At 40.1% G+C, this 15,374-nt stretch overlaps 1 protein-coding gene across 2 annotated transcripts in view; it reads right to left on the bottom strand.

The window, feature by feature from the left end:
- Positions 1-325: 325 nt before the first annotated feature.
- Positions 326-15,374, bottom strand: part of NALF1 (NALCN channel auxiliary factor 1) — a 598,559-nt gene continuing 583,510 nt past the window's right edge. Inside the window, exons 3-4 of one of the 2 annotated variants that reach the window (XM_082435271.1) lie at positions 3,847-3,892; positions 1,958-2,093 (exon numbers count right to left, since the gene is read on the bottom strand). In XM_082435271.1, coding sequence (XP_082291397.1) covers positions 3,870-3,892 — 23 coding nt within the window. In that variant the 3' untranslated portion in view covers positions 1,958-2,093; positions 3,847-3,869. Of the gene's footprint in view, positions 2,094-3,846; positions 3,893-15,374 lie in introns of both variants that reach the window. The other variant, XM_082435270.1, reaches the window with a different exon arrangement.

The following is a 15,374-nucleotide window of genomic DNA, read 5'->3' as shown; positions in this document are numbered from 1 at the left end:
TTTATTAAGCAATACCTTTATTATTTTGAATATTCTTAACAGACTGGAACAAAACAGTTTTTTTTTTTTTTATTCAAAACAAAATATGCATACTGTAACGCGTGTCGCAGAGTTAGGTATGATGCAGAGATTAAAGTTTTGTTTCAACATAAACAAATGCCTGGGGGAATTTCATAGCTAGAAAGTTAAGAACTAAATTTTGTTCGCTAAGAGGACCTTTTCCATGGTTTTCCTTCATCTGCCAGCTATACAGCAATCATCCCTGAAATGCAGTTCCCGAGTGTAGTTAGAGAATAGTAAAGAATGTGAAGTGGTTCTTTTAAAATTATTTGTTGTTTGTTTTAAAAACAGCCCTTATTAACTCTTCCTTCCACTGATTCTACTGTAAACTCATAAAAGCCTTTTTTTTTTTTTTTTTTTTTTTTTTTTTAGAAAGCAAATTCATAGACACTCAGCAGGTAAAATGTTCCCACAAAAAGAAAAAATACAAACAGAGCGATCCGATTTCTCCTCTTGTCTTCAACTATCTAGAGCATGTGAGAGTGGTAACGTTTCTGTACTTGAGTGAAAATGGCTAACCTAGTTTTTGAAAAGTTCTTTTTGATAATGCAGAATTGCATACACTTTATACCTGGAGTAATTAAAAACTGTATGGGGGGAAATACTGGGGTGAAATGGTCTAGATTCTGTATGCTGCAGGTGTCTGAGCACGTCTGCAAGCCCTCCACAACGAGGAGGAAAGGAGGAAAAAGAAGCCCAGATTTGGGTCCTCAGAATCCTGTTCCTGTGACAATGGCCAAAAGGTGCTCGTGTAGTCCTGCAACAGAACTGAAATCCCAGTGAAAGCCCAGCCACCTGCAACTTCAGGGCAGGACTCCCTACCTCCTTACACCCCCATTCTGGGCGGCTGCTTCCAGCCACCCGACCAGCGAGGAAGGCCTGGGCCCTTGGAAGTGGGAGCTGGACCAACCGAGTTCACGGTAGTTTTCTTTGCTTTTGTTTTATTTTCAACGTAAAGATGTGCTAACTGTCTGACCCCACCTGTTATGGAGAGCACTTGTTTGTTCGGCTAGAAAGGGCCCCCCTGGGTCTGCTCCGTTGCGGGTTTGTGCAGCAGCGGCTCAGGGGCCCAGCGGAGCGTGCACTGCGCCCACTCACGGCAGCTGCGACAAGGACAGAAGCAAGCGGATGTCGTCTGCTGTGGGCGGGGAAGGCTCGGGGCGGGCAGGCTGGGAGGGGCGTGGGTTCCAGAGGCAGGAGGGAGAGTTTTTTTATTTTTATTTTTTTGTTGTTTTCTTTTTTTTGTCTTTTTTATTTTTTTATGATTTTTTTTTTTGTGTGTTGTTGTTGTTTGCTATACCGCGAGGTCATAGCCGTCATTCCGCTAATAGAAACTGACAGGACATGAGACAGAACTATCTGAGGAACACACACAATGACTAGAAATATATATAGAGAGAGAGACAGTGAAAAGACTTAGTTTACCTCTGAGAAACCATCCCCCCAAATAAATCCTGTATTAACAAGTGCAAAAACAAACCAAACAGATAAACCCAAATCAAAAGGAAAGCAAAGAAAACCTCCAAACATTAAAACACAGTGTATAAAATGGTGTGAGAAATTGAAGTCACTTTCCAGCCTTTTAGTCCATAAAAAGCTGTGTGTGTGTGTCCTTGTTTGGATTCAGGCCCCTCTTTTCCAGTTTTGCCCTCCAGGCCCTGCACGAAGTGATGCGCGGGTCGGAGCACCCAGGCCGTGACGCCGGTGGCCAGGGCGGCGGGCATGCTCCAGGGTCCAGCGTCCTTACTCCTTGCTGGCCGAGCGCTCGTCAAGTGCGTGGACACCCCCGAAGCCCAGGGCCGTGGCGTTCTGCGCCGCCGAGGCCGTGAGAACTGTGTGAAGGAGTATCAGCACGAGGACACACAGCCTGAGTCTGCTGGGGCCCAGCCTGGGTGCCGCTGAAGCCGGGAGCGACGTCCTGGGACAGGAGCCGCCTCTGTCCACCGTCCCCTTGGAGGGGGTGTTGGATTTTGCCTCTCTCCTGACGTCACAGCATTCTGGTTCATCATTGGTTAGAAAGGTTTCGTAGAGCCCTGGGGGGTGAAGAAAGGGCAAGGTTAACAGGCGAGAGGAAGATGGGTAGGAAGGCGCTCAGAGCGGACGGCAGCGGGTACTTTAACATCTGATCCACAACATCTTACGGCAATGGAACATTTTGTAAAGGAGAGTCAAGTCCATACAATCTGGGTCAATGGTCAACCGTGCTCTCAAACCAGTACTTTTAGGTTCCTCACTGCTCTTATTGTACTCTTGGTGGTCATCCATGAAAGTTCTGGGTTGTGATGAATACAGGATATAAGATTTCATTAGGTCAAAACCAGAACCTAAGGTTCTGGATCAACTTGGTGACCAGGAACATTCAACCACCATTTTCTCTTTAACAGGAATGTGATTAATTAATGCAATGCGTAAAGTGACACCCACTAGTTATGAGTTAGCATATTTAGCATATTTTATTTATGAAACCACCAACCAATCATAATACCAGAGCTACAGGAACCATGTTACTAATCGCTTCCTCTCAGGAACCTCACCAAGGCTCACATCTCCCTTTCTTGGTGAATGGGCTTAACATCTACACACCCAAAGCGTGACCATTTCCATTTGTAAATACTTCTCTTATTCTTCCATTTGCTATTCTATTGATGACTGCCTACATTGAAGCCTGTATTGTCTTTTGCCTGGACCACTGAGGGAGGAGTCTGCCTCATCCTTCTCCCTTTCCCATCCTCCAGCATCACTCTTTAGTGATTGTGGGTCTAGCTCACTCTCTTGCTCTCTCTCTTATTCTCTCTTCCTTTTTTCTCTTCCCTCATCACAGAACCTCTCCTCTTTCTCCCTTCTCTTTCCCCTTCTTCCTCTAAAAACACACATCGTTCTTATTTTTAAATTGATAAGTAGAGACTTTCGAAGTGACGAAAAAGAATAAAACAACTGGCTATCTAAACCTTCCAATCTCGTTTCTTGCTAGATTATAAAATTTTTACGTGGTCGCTTAAGCCATTTTGTATCCTTTTTTTTAACTTGACTGAAACATTTTTTCATGAGATCTAGCATGAAGTTTCTACACAAATTTTATTCTGTTACTCTCAAGCTTGAAAAACTTGAAAATGACGATAGAGTAGTTGTTAGGGTTAAATACGATGTTGTATGTAAAGTGCTTGGCTCAGTGCCTGGCACAGAGAAATAACTTGAAAAATTTGACTACTGTGAATTATAATCACTATTAGTAGTGCCTCATTGACTCGACCTTACTCATGAAATCTAGTCTCCTTTCCTCTCTCTCCAGGCTCACTGCTCAGTGCTCCAGACACCCTTAACTCTTGGCTGATCTCAGAACACGTGACACTTCCACCCACATATGTACCACGGCTCAAGCTTTCTTTCTGGAATTTTCTCCATCAATTCATAGAACTAACTCTCATTTCTCCTTCAGGTTCAGCTCACATGGAATTCCCTTTGTGAAGCCTACATTCATAGTCCTGGGCTCCTAGTGCATTTTGTGTAACGCTTCAATAGAGCAATTATTATTTTTTCTTTTAATCACAATTGCTCATTTTCATGTCAATTTCCTTACTTATGTGTCACCATAAGAGCAAGAACTATACAGTATCAGCCTCGTGTTCCCAATATGTTGCAGAATGCCTGAATAAAATAGGTACTTAATGAGATTTGTTACACGAATAAGCTCAATATATATTTATTCAATAGTCTATCAAATAATATACACTGCAATCTTCAGTTTCTTTAAAAAAATGACCAAGATATCCTTATAATGATGCTTACAATATTCATTTCTTCTTAGGCATTCAAAGGTAAACTTCACCTTCGCCTAGGTAGAATATGGAAAAAAAACTGAATTAATGAGGTCTGCAGCTCCGACATTTTTATTGTATGTATTTTATTCTTTTTTCAAATAAGATACCTCACTAGTAGACTAATCGTTTATTGAAGTATACGTTTTCCAAAATTATATTCTACAAAGAAGAGAGTTTATAGTTCAGATTATAACAATAGAAATCTAAAGGTCATTTAGGTCAACATTTTAGAATGTTAACAGTCAGAATATCTTTAACAATGTCATCCAGATAAGAAGCTCTTCCAAAGTTGCTCAGAAGCCAGCTCACTGATTTAGACCTAAAGTCATTTCAGAAAAAATAAGGCAATTTGTTGAGGTCAATCAATGTACTCTTCTTTTGGACTAAAAAATTAATACTCTTTCTTTTTACATTGTCCATCTTTTTAATAAGAATTTTTATTCAGAGTTATACATGCATATTGTAATCAAATAATTCTACAAGATATTTTATAAAAAAAAATTCCTCCACCTCCTCCATCCCAAACTCTTCCTTCTCAGAGGCAAATATTGCACTTTTCTATTTGTTTCTGTATTGGCTCCATTTCTGGAAATAACCTGTTTTATGCTTTTTGTGATTTTTCATTTTTTATCACTATCACTAGTAGATTCCTGCCCCCCCGACCCCAGGACAGGTGAGGATAAAACATTCATTCTGCACCTTCTCCAGCCCATAGGTGACCCCTTTCCTCTATGGTAGTAAGTTTAATACTCGGTGTTCCTTTATTGGGATGCTGTAAAAACAATTCTCAACTCAGACGTGCAGTAAGTAAACTTTCATTTTCCATTCTGATTCCACTTTGTTTTTCCTAGAGCTAATACTTACTAATCCTTAGAGTTTTCTACATAGTTACTAATTCAGCACCCAATACTTTGCCAGCTCTTTCCTATCAGTTGTATTTTCCTGAAGAACTATCTCCTGGAGTCTTTTACCATCTGGACTGGTGGCTTTTATGCCTAATGCATAGATTCCAGCCTGAAAACTCCAATGAGCCTTCCTCCTGGGGATGCTGGCTGCCTCTTTCCCACGGATTTCCTATCTCCTGTTCCTTATACCTCTTTGCTCATTTTGGTGGACTCGGCATCTAGTATTTTCATAAGGACAAACTCTTGGGAGTAAATTTCTGAGAAGCTGTATGCCTAAAAATGTTTGCTTCACGTTTAATTGATTGTTTGGCTGAGTATGGAATTCTGGCTTAGAAATTCTTATCCTTCAGCTTTATTTGAGCGATACTCCCATATTTAGTTGTTGAACCTCTGGGACCTGTCCTTTAATTTTCTTATCATCTCCCTTGTTCATCACTTCATCCCTTGCTCTGCTTTCTGGAGGATTTGGTGAGCTTTACCATGAAATAATTTTTACTGAGTTTTTCTTTTTAAAAAAAAAATCACGTTTTAATTTCCAAGAGCTCTTTTATATGCTCTGAATTTTTTTTTTTGAAGTGACTGTTCTCATTTCACAGTTGCAGTATATTCTTTTATCACTCTGAGATTTTTACAGCACTTTTATTTGTCGTGCTTTATTTCCTCCCTGCATGCATTCTGTTTTCTCCAGATCGCTTTTTTCTTCTTTGTCTCTTACTTTTTACGTGGGAAGCCCTCCTCATGTCTGTCACCCAGTCCAACAACTTTCTTCAACCATCTCCAAAAAATAGTTCCCCTCCCACAAAGAAATATGCCAGCACTTTTCTCTGGAGAGGGAGGCATGGGTTATGGAGATCTGACTGCCTCATATACAGACTTCCACCTGGTCTCCCTTATGTTGTCACCTCCTCCAAAGTATTTCATGCTGTCAATTCCTGTGTCTGGAGAGAGTCTTGGATGGAAATCTGGTTGACTCTTTGCTTCCTCTCTGCTGCTTTAGCATTCACTTTTCTAGGTGTCACCAAATCATTTCACATGCACCAATTTTCTTTCTAGTTTCTAAGAGGGTTTGGTTGTTGTCTCCTTATCCATTCTTCTGTCCTTTTGGATTTATGCCTAATAACGATTTCTTTTCTCTTGGGTCCGCCTAGGAAACTTTACTGCACTTTTCTCTACATCGGTCTGCTTTGTCCTGATCTCTGACTCACTCCTCCAGCCAGGAATGCTGCCTGTGGCTGGATTCTGCCTCAGTGTCTCCCCAGAAACTGAAGACACAGGGCATCTGCGAAGGGCCAAGCCAGCCTCAGATTTTTTTTCCCTCTGCTGAATCCTTGTTCCCTAACTCCCTCACAGGTACAGTTCTGAGTTCTCTCTAGTAAACCGTCTGGATACAGATGCTTCCTGGGAAAGCCTACCTATAGCAGCCAACTCTTCCTCATCCTTCAAAGAAACTATAAGAACATATTACCAAATGAAAATAAATAAGTTCTCAAACAATCTCATTGCACAAATATATAAGAGATTGGGATTAGGAAAGGAAAAGAGCAATTTTTTCAGTTAATGAAATGTTGTTCTTCTACAGTTTGCTACAAAATGTTCTATCTGCAATCTCTAATGAATCATTACCTATTTGACATTGAAAATAATAGTAGCAGCAATTATTCTGTCTTATAGTACCAACCTCATGAATTATTTTTGACTATTAAATAATACACATAAACTGTCTAGAACAGTGCCTGGCAGGTAGTAAAATGTCACATAATATTAATTATTCCTCTTATAAGTTGGGATAAATAGTAGAGTCAGAATTTATTATTAGGAAGGGCTTTAAAGAACATCTAATTCAAATTGTTTTTCTGTTTTCAATTAGTCTAAGCCACTCACAGAAAAGCCTTATTTTTTACAGCTCAAAACAATTATTCTAGTATAGTCAGTATAAATAACATCTAAGTACAGGAAAGACATTCTAAGGAAATCCTTAAAATAAACAAATATTATCTCAATATAACCTTTATTATCTCAGTAATTTACATTTTGCCATCTTTAAATCCAGGAATATGAGACTAATTTTTCAAATATTTGAACTAGTAATATGCTTTATAATATCTTTCCAAATGCAAAAGTTTAGAAAACAGTGAAGTAAAAAGAAGGGGGAAAATTACCCCAAACCTGATTTCATTAGGATGAAAAAAGAAACAAGAAGAAACTGTTGGAATTTGTTTCCTCAACTTTTTATTAACACGGATACACATATACAGTCAGACCTCATTTTATCGCACTTCACTTTATTGAGCCTCACAGATACTGTGTTTTTTACAAATTGAAAGTTTGTGGTGACTCTGCCCAGCAAGTCTAAGGTGCCACTTTTTTCTATTTTTCATTTGCTCACTTTGTGTCTCTGTGTCACATACTGGTAATTCTTGCAGTATTTCAAACATTTTCACTTTATTATATTTGTTATGATGATCTGTGATCAGTGATCTTTGATGTTACTACCAAAATTGTTTTGGGGGTGCCACAAACTGTGTCCACATAAGATGGCAAACTTAATCAATAAATGTGGTGTGTTTGCTCCACCGACTGGCCATTCCCCGTCTCTCCCCGTCTCCCTCAGGCCTCCCTATTCCCTGAGACACAACAATATTGAAATTAGGCCAATTAATAACCCTACGATGGCCTCTAAGTGTTCAAGTGAAAGGAAGGGTCACATGTCTCTCACTTTATATCAAAAGCTAGAAATGATTAAGCTTAGTGAGGAAGGCATGTTGAAAACTGAGATAGGCTGAAACCTAGACCTTTTGTGCAAAACAGTCAGATTGTGAATGCAAAGGAAAACTTCTTGAAGAAAGTTAAATGTCTACTCCAGTGAACACAGGAATAATGAGAAAGTGAAACAGCCCTAGTGCTGATATGGAGAAAGTTTGAGTGGTCTGGATAGAAGATCAAACCAGCCACAACATTCCCACAACATTAGGCAAAGCCTAATCCAGAGCAAGGCCCCATCTCTTCAATTCTATGAAGGCTGAGAGAGGGGAGGAAGCTGCAGAAGAAAACTTGGAAGCTAGCAGAGGTTGGTTGACGCGGTTTAAGGAGAGAAGCCATCACCATAACATAGAAGTGCAAGGTGAAGCAGCAAGTACTGCTGCAGAAGCTGTAACAAGTTACCCAGAAGATCTAGCTAAGAGAATTAACGAAGGTAGTTACACTAAACAACAGATTTTCAGTGTAGATATAACAGCCTTATACTGGAGGAAGATGCCATTTAGACTTTCATAGCTAGAGAGAAGTCAATGCCTTTAAGCGTCAAAGGACAGGCTGACTCTCTTATTAGGCGCTAAAGTAGCTGGTGACTTTGAATTGAAGCCAGTGCTCATTTACCATTTCTAAAATCCTTAAGAATTATGCTAAATCTACTTTGCTCATGCTATTAATGGAACAACAAAGCCTGGGTGACAGTACATCTGTTTACTGAATATTTTAAGCCCACTATTGCAATCTACTGCTCAGAAAAAGATTCCTTTCAAAATGTTACTGCTCATTGACAACGCACCTGGTCACCCAAGAGCTCTGATGGAAATGGACAATGAGATTAATGCTATTTCCATGTCTGCTAACACGACATCCATTCTGTAGCCCATGGATCAAGGAGTAATTTTGACTTTCAGGTTATTACTTTTAAGTAATAACTTTAAAAATTCATTTTGTAAGGCTGTAGATGCCATAGATAGTGATTCCTCTGATGGATCTGGGCAAAGTCAATTGAAAACCTTCTGGAAAGGATTCACCATTAGAGACACTATTAAGAACATTCCTGATTCATGGGAGGAAGTCAAAGTATCAACATTAACAGGAGTTTGGAAGAAGTTGATTCCAACTCTCATGGATGACTTTCAGGGGTTCAAGACTTCACTGCAGGACGTAACTGCAGATGTGGTAGAAATAGCAAGAGAACTGGAATTAGAAGTGGAGCCTGAAGATATGACTGAATTGCGGTCATCTCATGATCAAACTTGAAAGGATGAGGAGTTGCTTCCTATAGATGAGCAAAGAAAGTGACTTAACGTTATCTCCATTCATTTTACATCTCTGATATATCATTGTCCATTATTTTAATTTTTCTTGATCTTTTTATATTTTTCTCTGCACTGTGTTCTACATCTAAGAGTTTCACAATGATTGGAAAGGAGAGTTCCAACCATTTCCCCATATTGTCAGATCTGTAGTGCTCGGTCTTGCCTTCATCCTCATACAATAACATTTCCAAACATTTAAAAATGTTTCTTTACCATTCCCTTTGTTGTCTATCATTTGCTGTGTGAACTTAAGTGCGTATCTTCTCATAATTTGTTAAATATGTGCAGTTATTAATTCTCCTAGAATTACATTTTAAAAAAATCACACACACTTGGACAAATTTGTCTAATTATCAGGATCATTGATGAGGAAGTTATCTAAATTTTACTTCCTCCAACTCCTAATCCCTCATCATTTGGGGGGGCTATATAATCAGATGTTTGAAACTTATTTATTGTCAAATTACTAACATTTTTATATCTTCCCTCCCAGTAATGATTAATAACATTTGCATATTGTTTTATATGTACCTTAGTCACGGATTATTTGGTTGCAATTAATAGAAACTCACTGGAGCTAATTTAGGCAACAACACAAAACAAAACCTAGAGCAGCTAATGGGAGGAATATGTGAAAAATTCAAGCCTATTCTATGAGATACAAGACTGAGAGCACACAAGGGAACACGAAGAGCTAAATTAAGAAATAGCATGGCCATCAGAACTAACAGTGCTCCCTACAGCACTGGAATGATCTCTGTTTCCTGCTGCCCATCTCCCTCATTTATCTTTGGGCTTTTTCATGGAGATAGGACTTCATTGTTTTGTTCTCTTAATTCAGTGTCGTAGGGGACTGACTGGAATTGCTGGGTTCCAGTGACATGCTCCTGGGGATGCAGATCGACTTGACTTATTCGACTGGTTTATGCTGGTCTCATCAGCCACACCAGAGAGAGATTCCCACAGAACAAACATAGCTGTGCCTGTTGGTTCACTCTCTGAAAGAAAAACGTGAAGTCAGGGTTTTTCTTTCTGGTCAAATACGATATTTTCCACCTTGGAGCTTGTAGGCTGTTTCCTTCATTCTCAAAATTCAAGAATGTTTGGAATTTGATCTAATTTCCTTAACTTTGCCAGAATGGGAAGAACCACTTTAACCTGCCAGTAGGAGTGTCTCTAAGCTCAGGAAAGATATTTCCCAGTCTTCGTTTGGTTGTTATTTCTTTTGTTTCCTGTGTATTATGTGTTTTCAATTTATCACATTCCTTCTCATCATTTTTATAGTTTTGGTCTCCACCTTGGACTTTGCCTCTGTCTTCTTCAAGCTTATCCTCCACTTTGCTTACTTCAATCTCTATATGGTTGATACTATACGTGCATAACATATTTGCAATTGTTTTCTGTTGCCCTGCAATATATATATATGTATATATATGTATTCTATATATTAATCTAAATTAATTATTATGTTTGCCTGCTTCCCAGCCAAATTTCCTTTCCACGTTTCTTCCCTTGTTTTAAAGGGTCTATATGTCCTTGAATTTTATTGAGAACAGATGCTTTCTAAAATTACCCTTGTAGTAACTTTTCTTAAATATATGCTATCATTCTGTCTCTCAAACTCTGTCTTCCTTCTTTTATGTGAAGTATATTTTATTAGGTTCCATATTTCATTTTCTCTGTGTTAAAAGTTGAATAGATTTGCCCGCCAAATATATCTTAAAGACCTAAATCCTAGTACCTCAAAAGTGACCTTATTTGGAAATAAGGTTTTAAGAGACTTAATCCAGTTAAGATGAGGTCACTGGCAGGGTGTGGAGGGTAGGCGTGCATAATCCACTATGACTTTTGTTGGTTTTTGTTTTGCTTTTTGTTTGTTTTTATGTTGGGAGTGAGTACCTTCAGAATTCTATACAGTGTGTTCATATGTCTATTTCTTAATCCAGTGATTTTAGGTCATATCTATTCTCAACTGACAAAGTTGAGTAGATTCATGTCTGTATAGTCCTCTCCTATCCCATTAATCTCATATTTGACCAGCCACTGCTTTTGTTCTAAACTATGGTTACATCTTCTTACATGTTTTCATTCTGTATGTTAATTTTGAAAATTGAAAGTGAAAGAAAAAAAAGTCTTAGAGTTCATGTAATGCCATTTCATTACAGTAATATCATTCAAAGAATTTAAAATATCAGGCAAAATAGATGATTACTTTTTACATTTTATCAATTCATAAAAATCATAAAAATTTCAGATAGCTTTATATTTGACTCACGATTCTCTTGCACATTTTTTCTGAGATTCTAGCTGTCTTTCATTCTTCATATAATCAGGAAAAATATTATATCTTCATCCCTATGTCACTAAATCCATTTCATAATCATAACAATTTCCGTGTTCTAATATGAACAGGTTATTTTCAATGCACAGATATTATCTTATGATTTATTTTACTCCACCACGAATATTGAGAACCTACATTACCCTCTTTCTTGTAATACTCTTTTGTCCTACTACAGTAAAACTACAAGTAATGTTTCAGATGGGATATGTAGAAGGTAAACTTTCAAGAATATACACATTTAATTGAAACAGACTTCATTCTCCTATTTGAAAGACATTTTGCCTGGGTATAGGATCCCAGACTCACAATCTCTTCTTCTGATAACTTTGGAGGCATTAGTCATTGCGTCCTAGGGTCCAGTGCTGTGGGAGAAAATTATGACTGTATTGTTTCCTGTCGATGTTGTAGCAAATTACTACACATAAGTAGCTTGCAACACCACTCTATTATTTACTCACACTTCTGTAGGTCACAATCTAGGAGGGTTGGCTGGTTTCTCTGCTCAGTGTTCGCAAGGCCAAGATCGAGATGCTGGCAGGGCTGAAGTCCTTTTCAGGGTCTCCAGGGGGGAATTCACTTCTCAGCTCATTCAGGTTGCTGGCAGAGTTTGGTTCTTCATGCTTCTAGGACTGAGGTCCTTGCTTGCTGTTGGATGGGGCTGTTCTCAGCTTCTAGAGGCCATCCTCAACCCTTGGCTCCTCCTCCTCCATCTTCAAAGCCCACAGTGACAGTGTGGAGTCTTTCTCATTCTTCTAACCTCTCTGACCTCTCCTTCAGCCCCATCTTACCTGAATCTTACCGTTGTGTCTTTATGACTGACTCTGCCTTCTGTGCTTTTCAGAGCCTGTGTGATTAGACGGGACCCACCTAGATGATCCAGGATAATCTCCATATCTCACAACCACAACCTTAATCATAGCTGCAAAGTCCCTTCTGCCATGTAACACATTGACAGGCTCTGGGCATTAGTTCATGGGCATCTTTTTGGGGGGAAGCCATTATTCAGTCTAACACACTTCACCCTCTGGCTCCCAAAGACTCACATCCATGCCACATGCAAAAACTCTTCATCCTATCCCAAGGTCCCAAGTCTCAACCCAATACAACTCAAAGTGCAGAAATCCCCCCCAAGTCTCATCAGTTCAAAATCCTCAAATTTCATTATCCATATCACCTAAATTAGGTATTGATGTGACTCTAAGCATAATCCATCCCAGGATAAAATTCCTCTCCATCAGCGAAACCAGAAAGTAAGTTATCTGCTCCCAACACACGATGGTGAGACAGGCAGAGACTAATAGTTGCAGACATTCTGCTTCAAAAAGGGAGAAGATGGAAGGAAAAGGGGGTCACCAAACCAAATCAACTTTGAAATCTAGCTGCACAAACTCCATCAAGTTTCCAGGCCTGCGCATGATCCTCTGCGATTCTCAGCTCCACCCTCTGGGCTCACATCTCTGTCTTCTAACTCATCTTTCCTTTCTTATAAAAAGTCGCATCTGTGTGCAGCTGAGTAGTTTCACTAGCAAGTTTCCGCCAGTAGAATTTTGAGGGTCCAACAGGCTTCCTTCACTTCATCCTGTCTCTGTCCCTTTCCGTCCAAGCTGGCAGTATTTTTGCTAATATAAACTTCTCCATAACGTTGTCAGACTCCTGTCTATGTCACAAGGATTTACCCCATTAGACAAGAAGCTCCCCCACAAATCCTCCCTAGATAATCCCTCCTCTACTTTTGGCTACTGCTCAAAGGGCTGAGGGGAATCCATGAGTCCCACCCTTAATCTCTTCAAAAGCCTTTTGTATAACTTAATACTCTGACCTTCCAAACTTTGTGAGGTCTTAGAATGGTTGTACAGCCATACCCTCAGAAGTTTTGTTTGGTTTTCTCTAGAGTATGCTTTCCTGACCGCAATTTTTTTTATCTTTTGCCATCTTGGTAGACTGAGATTTTCCCAAATCATCAAATCTATTGCAGTGGATTCTACTGTTTAATAATTCTTCTCTCAGTGTATCTCTCTCCTTATGCATTTTATTACGAGTAGCAAGAAAAAGCCAGGTCACACCTTAAACATTTGCTTGGAAATCTCAGCCATAGAGCCAACTTCATGACTTAGCATCTCTGCTTTCCAGATAACTGCAGGACGCAATTCTGCTGACCTTTCTGATACCATTGAAGATGTTTCCAATTTCCATGAACATGTTCCTCATTCCTTTCTGAGCCCCCACTGGCAGGCTTTAACGACCATATTCCTACACCCTGTTCAAGGCAATCTGGGCTTTTTCTATCATGCTCCTCAAAAGCCTTCCAACTTAGGCCGGTGCCTGGTTCCAAAGCCACTTGCACATTTCTAGGTATTTGTTACAGCAACACTCCACTTCTATGTACCGAAATCTGCGTTCACTTTCTGTTTATAAAAAATTGTCACAGACATCACAGTGGCTTAAAATGGCATCCATATATTATCTCACAGTTGTATAGGTTAGAGCCTGGGTTGGTTATGACTAGTGTCAAAGTGAAGTAGAGACATAAGTCAAAACCAACCCAGGCTCTAACCTATAGAACTGTGAGGTAATACATGGATGCCATTTTAAGCCACGATGATGTCTGTGACAATTTTTTATCAGGCTGAAATCAAGGTGTTGGCCTTGATTATCCAAACTGGGTCAGGAGTCTGGCAGAATTTAGTTTCATGTGGCTGTAGCACTGAGCTCCCTGCTTTCTTGCTGGCTGCCAACTGGAGACTCTCAGCCTCCAGAGACCACCTGCATCCCTGGCTCACGGCCCTTTTCTCCATCTTGAAATCTAACAACAGTGGGTTGAGTCCCTCCTACACCTTCCATTTCTGTGATTTCTCCTTCTGCCTCATCTTTCTGGCTGATACTTCTGTATTCCATGATTACATTGGGTGGACCTAGATAATCCAGGATAATCTCCCTATTTTAAGATCAGCTGATTAGCCATCTTAATTCCATGTGCAAAGTCCTTTGAGCCATGTAATGTACCATATTCATGGGCATATCAAGAAAGAAGATCATAGGGGCTAAAATCTTGGCTATGACACAGATGTTAATATCCTTCTCATTTCACTGAAGGCTTGGGTTTGTTATCCTCAATGAAACCTCTTCGGATATTTCATATATTTGTTGTTTTCGAAAATTTCAAGAAGATATGTCTACACGTGGTTTCTTCATAGCTTCTTCTGCTGGTCCCTTTCAATCTGACCATGGTTTTCTTCCACTCTGGAGAAATTCCTTCTAGCATTGCTTTGGTAATCAATTCCTTTCCCCACTTCCACCTTCATACTCTTTTTGCTTTGTTTTATCCAAAAAACCTCATATGGGGTTGTCCCAGCCCTTCCATATAATGTTTTACTGTCTTGTCACCTTCAGTTGTCAAGTCTCTCCAAGAGGCAGAAGTCTCCTCAGGGTGAGTGAACGGAGATGAGATGGATGAATGGCAGCTCCCCTCCGAACACCCCCAAAAGTCATTACTAAGAAGCCTTCCTCACATCCACCCAGGGAGCTCATTCAATGTCTAGAAAGTCGATCCCTGGATTTTGTGGGCAGACACCACACTGCATAGACAGGAATGGGGATGATCTGTTGGCTCAGATGTCTGCTCAGAGCCTTTAATCTATCAGGGAATTTCTGGTCTTTTTGTTCGGCTTTCTCTATGTCCCCCAAACAACCCATGATCATCAAAGGGTCCTATTGGAAGAACAGTTCCCACATCTGCTGTGGTCTTTTTTCAGAGCCTGCTCTGAAGGCTCTCACAATTCTGGTTGCATTCTAGAGTCCTGCATTTGCCTTTTCTCTTCTGTACATTGTTTATTTAAAAAATTTTTTTAAATTATTTTTGGCTGCATTGGGTCTTCATTGCTGCGCGGGCTTTCTCTAGTTGTGGCGAGTGGGGGCTACTCTTCCTTGCAGGGCTGCTCATTGTGGTGGCTTCTCTTGTTGTGGAGCATGGGCTCTAGGCACGTGGGCTTCAGTAGTTGTGGCTCGCGGGCTCAGTAGTTGTGGCTCGCGGGCTCTAGAGCACAGGCTCAGTAGTTGTGGCGCACGGGCTTAGCTGCTCTGCGGCATGTGGGTCTTCCTGGATCAGGGCTCCAACCCGTGTCCCCTGCATTGGCAGGCGGATTCTCAACCACTGCGCCACCAGGGAAGTCCTCTGTAT

Source organism: Balaenoptera physalus (assembly GCF_965194825.1).
Source record: "Balaenoptera physalus genome assembly, chromosome: 18".
Taxonomy (NCBI): Eukaryota; Metazoa; Chordata; class Mammalia; order Artiodactyla; family Balaenopteridae; genus Balaenoptera; species Balaenoptera physalus.
This window is presented reverse-complemented; position numbering and strand designations above follow the sequence as displayed.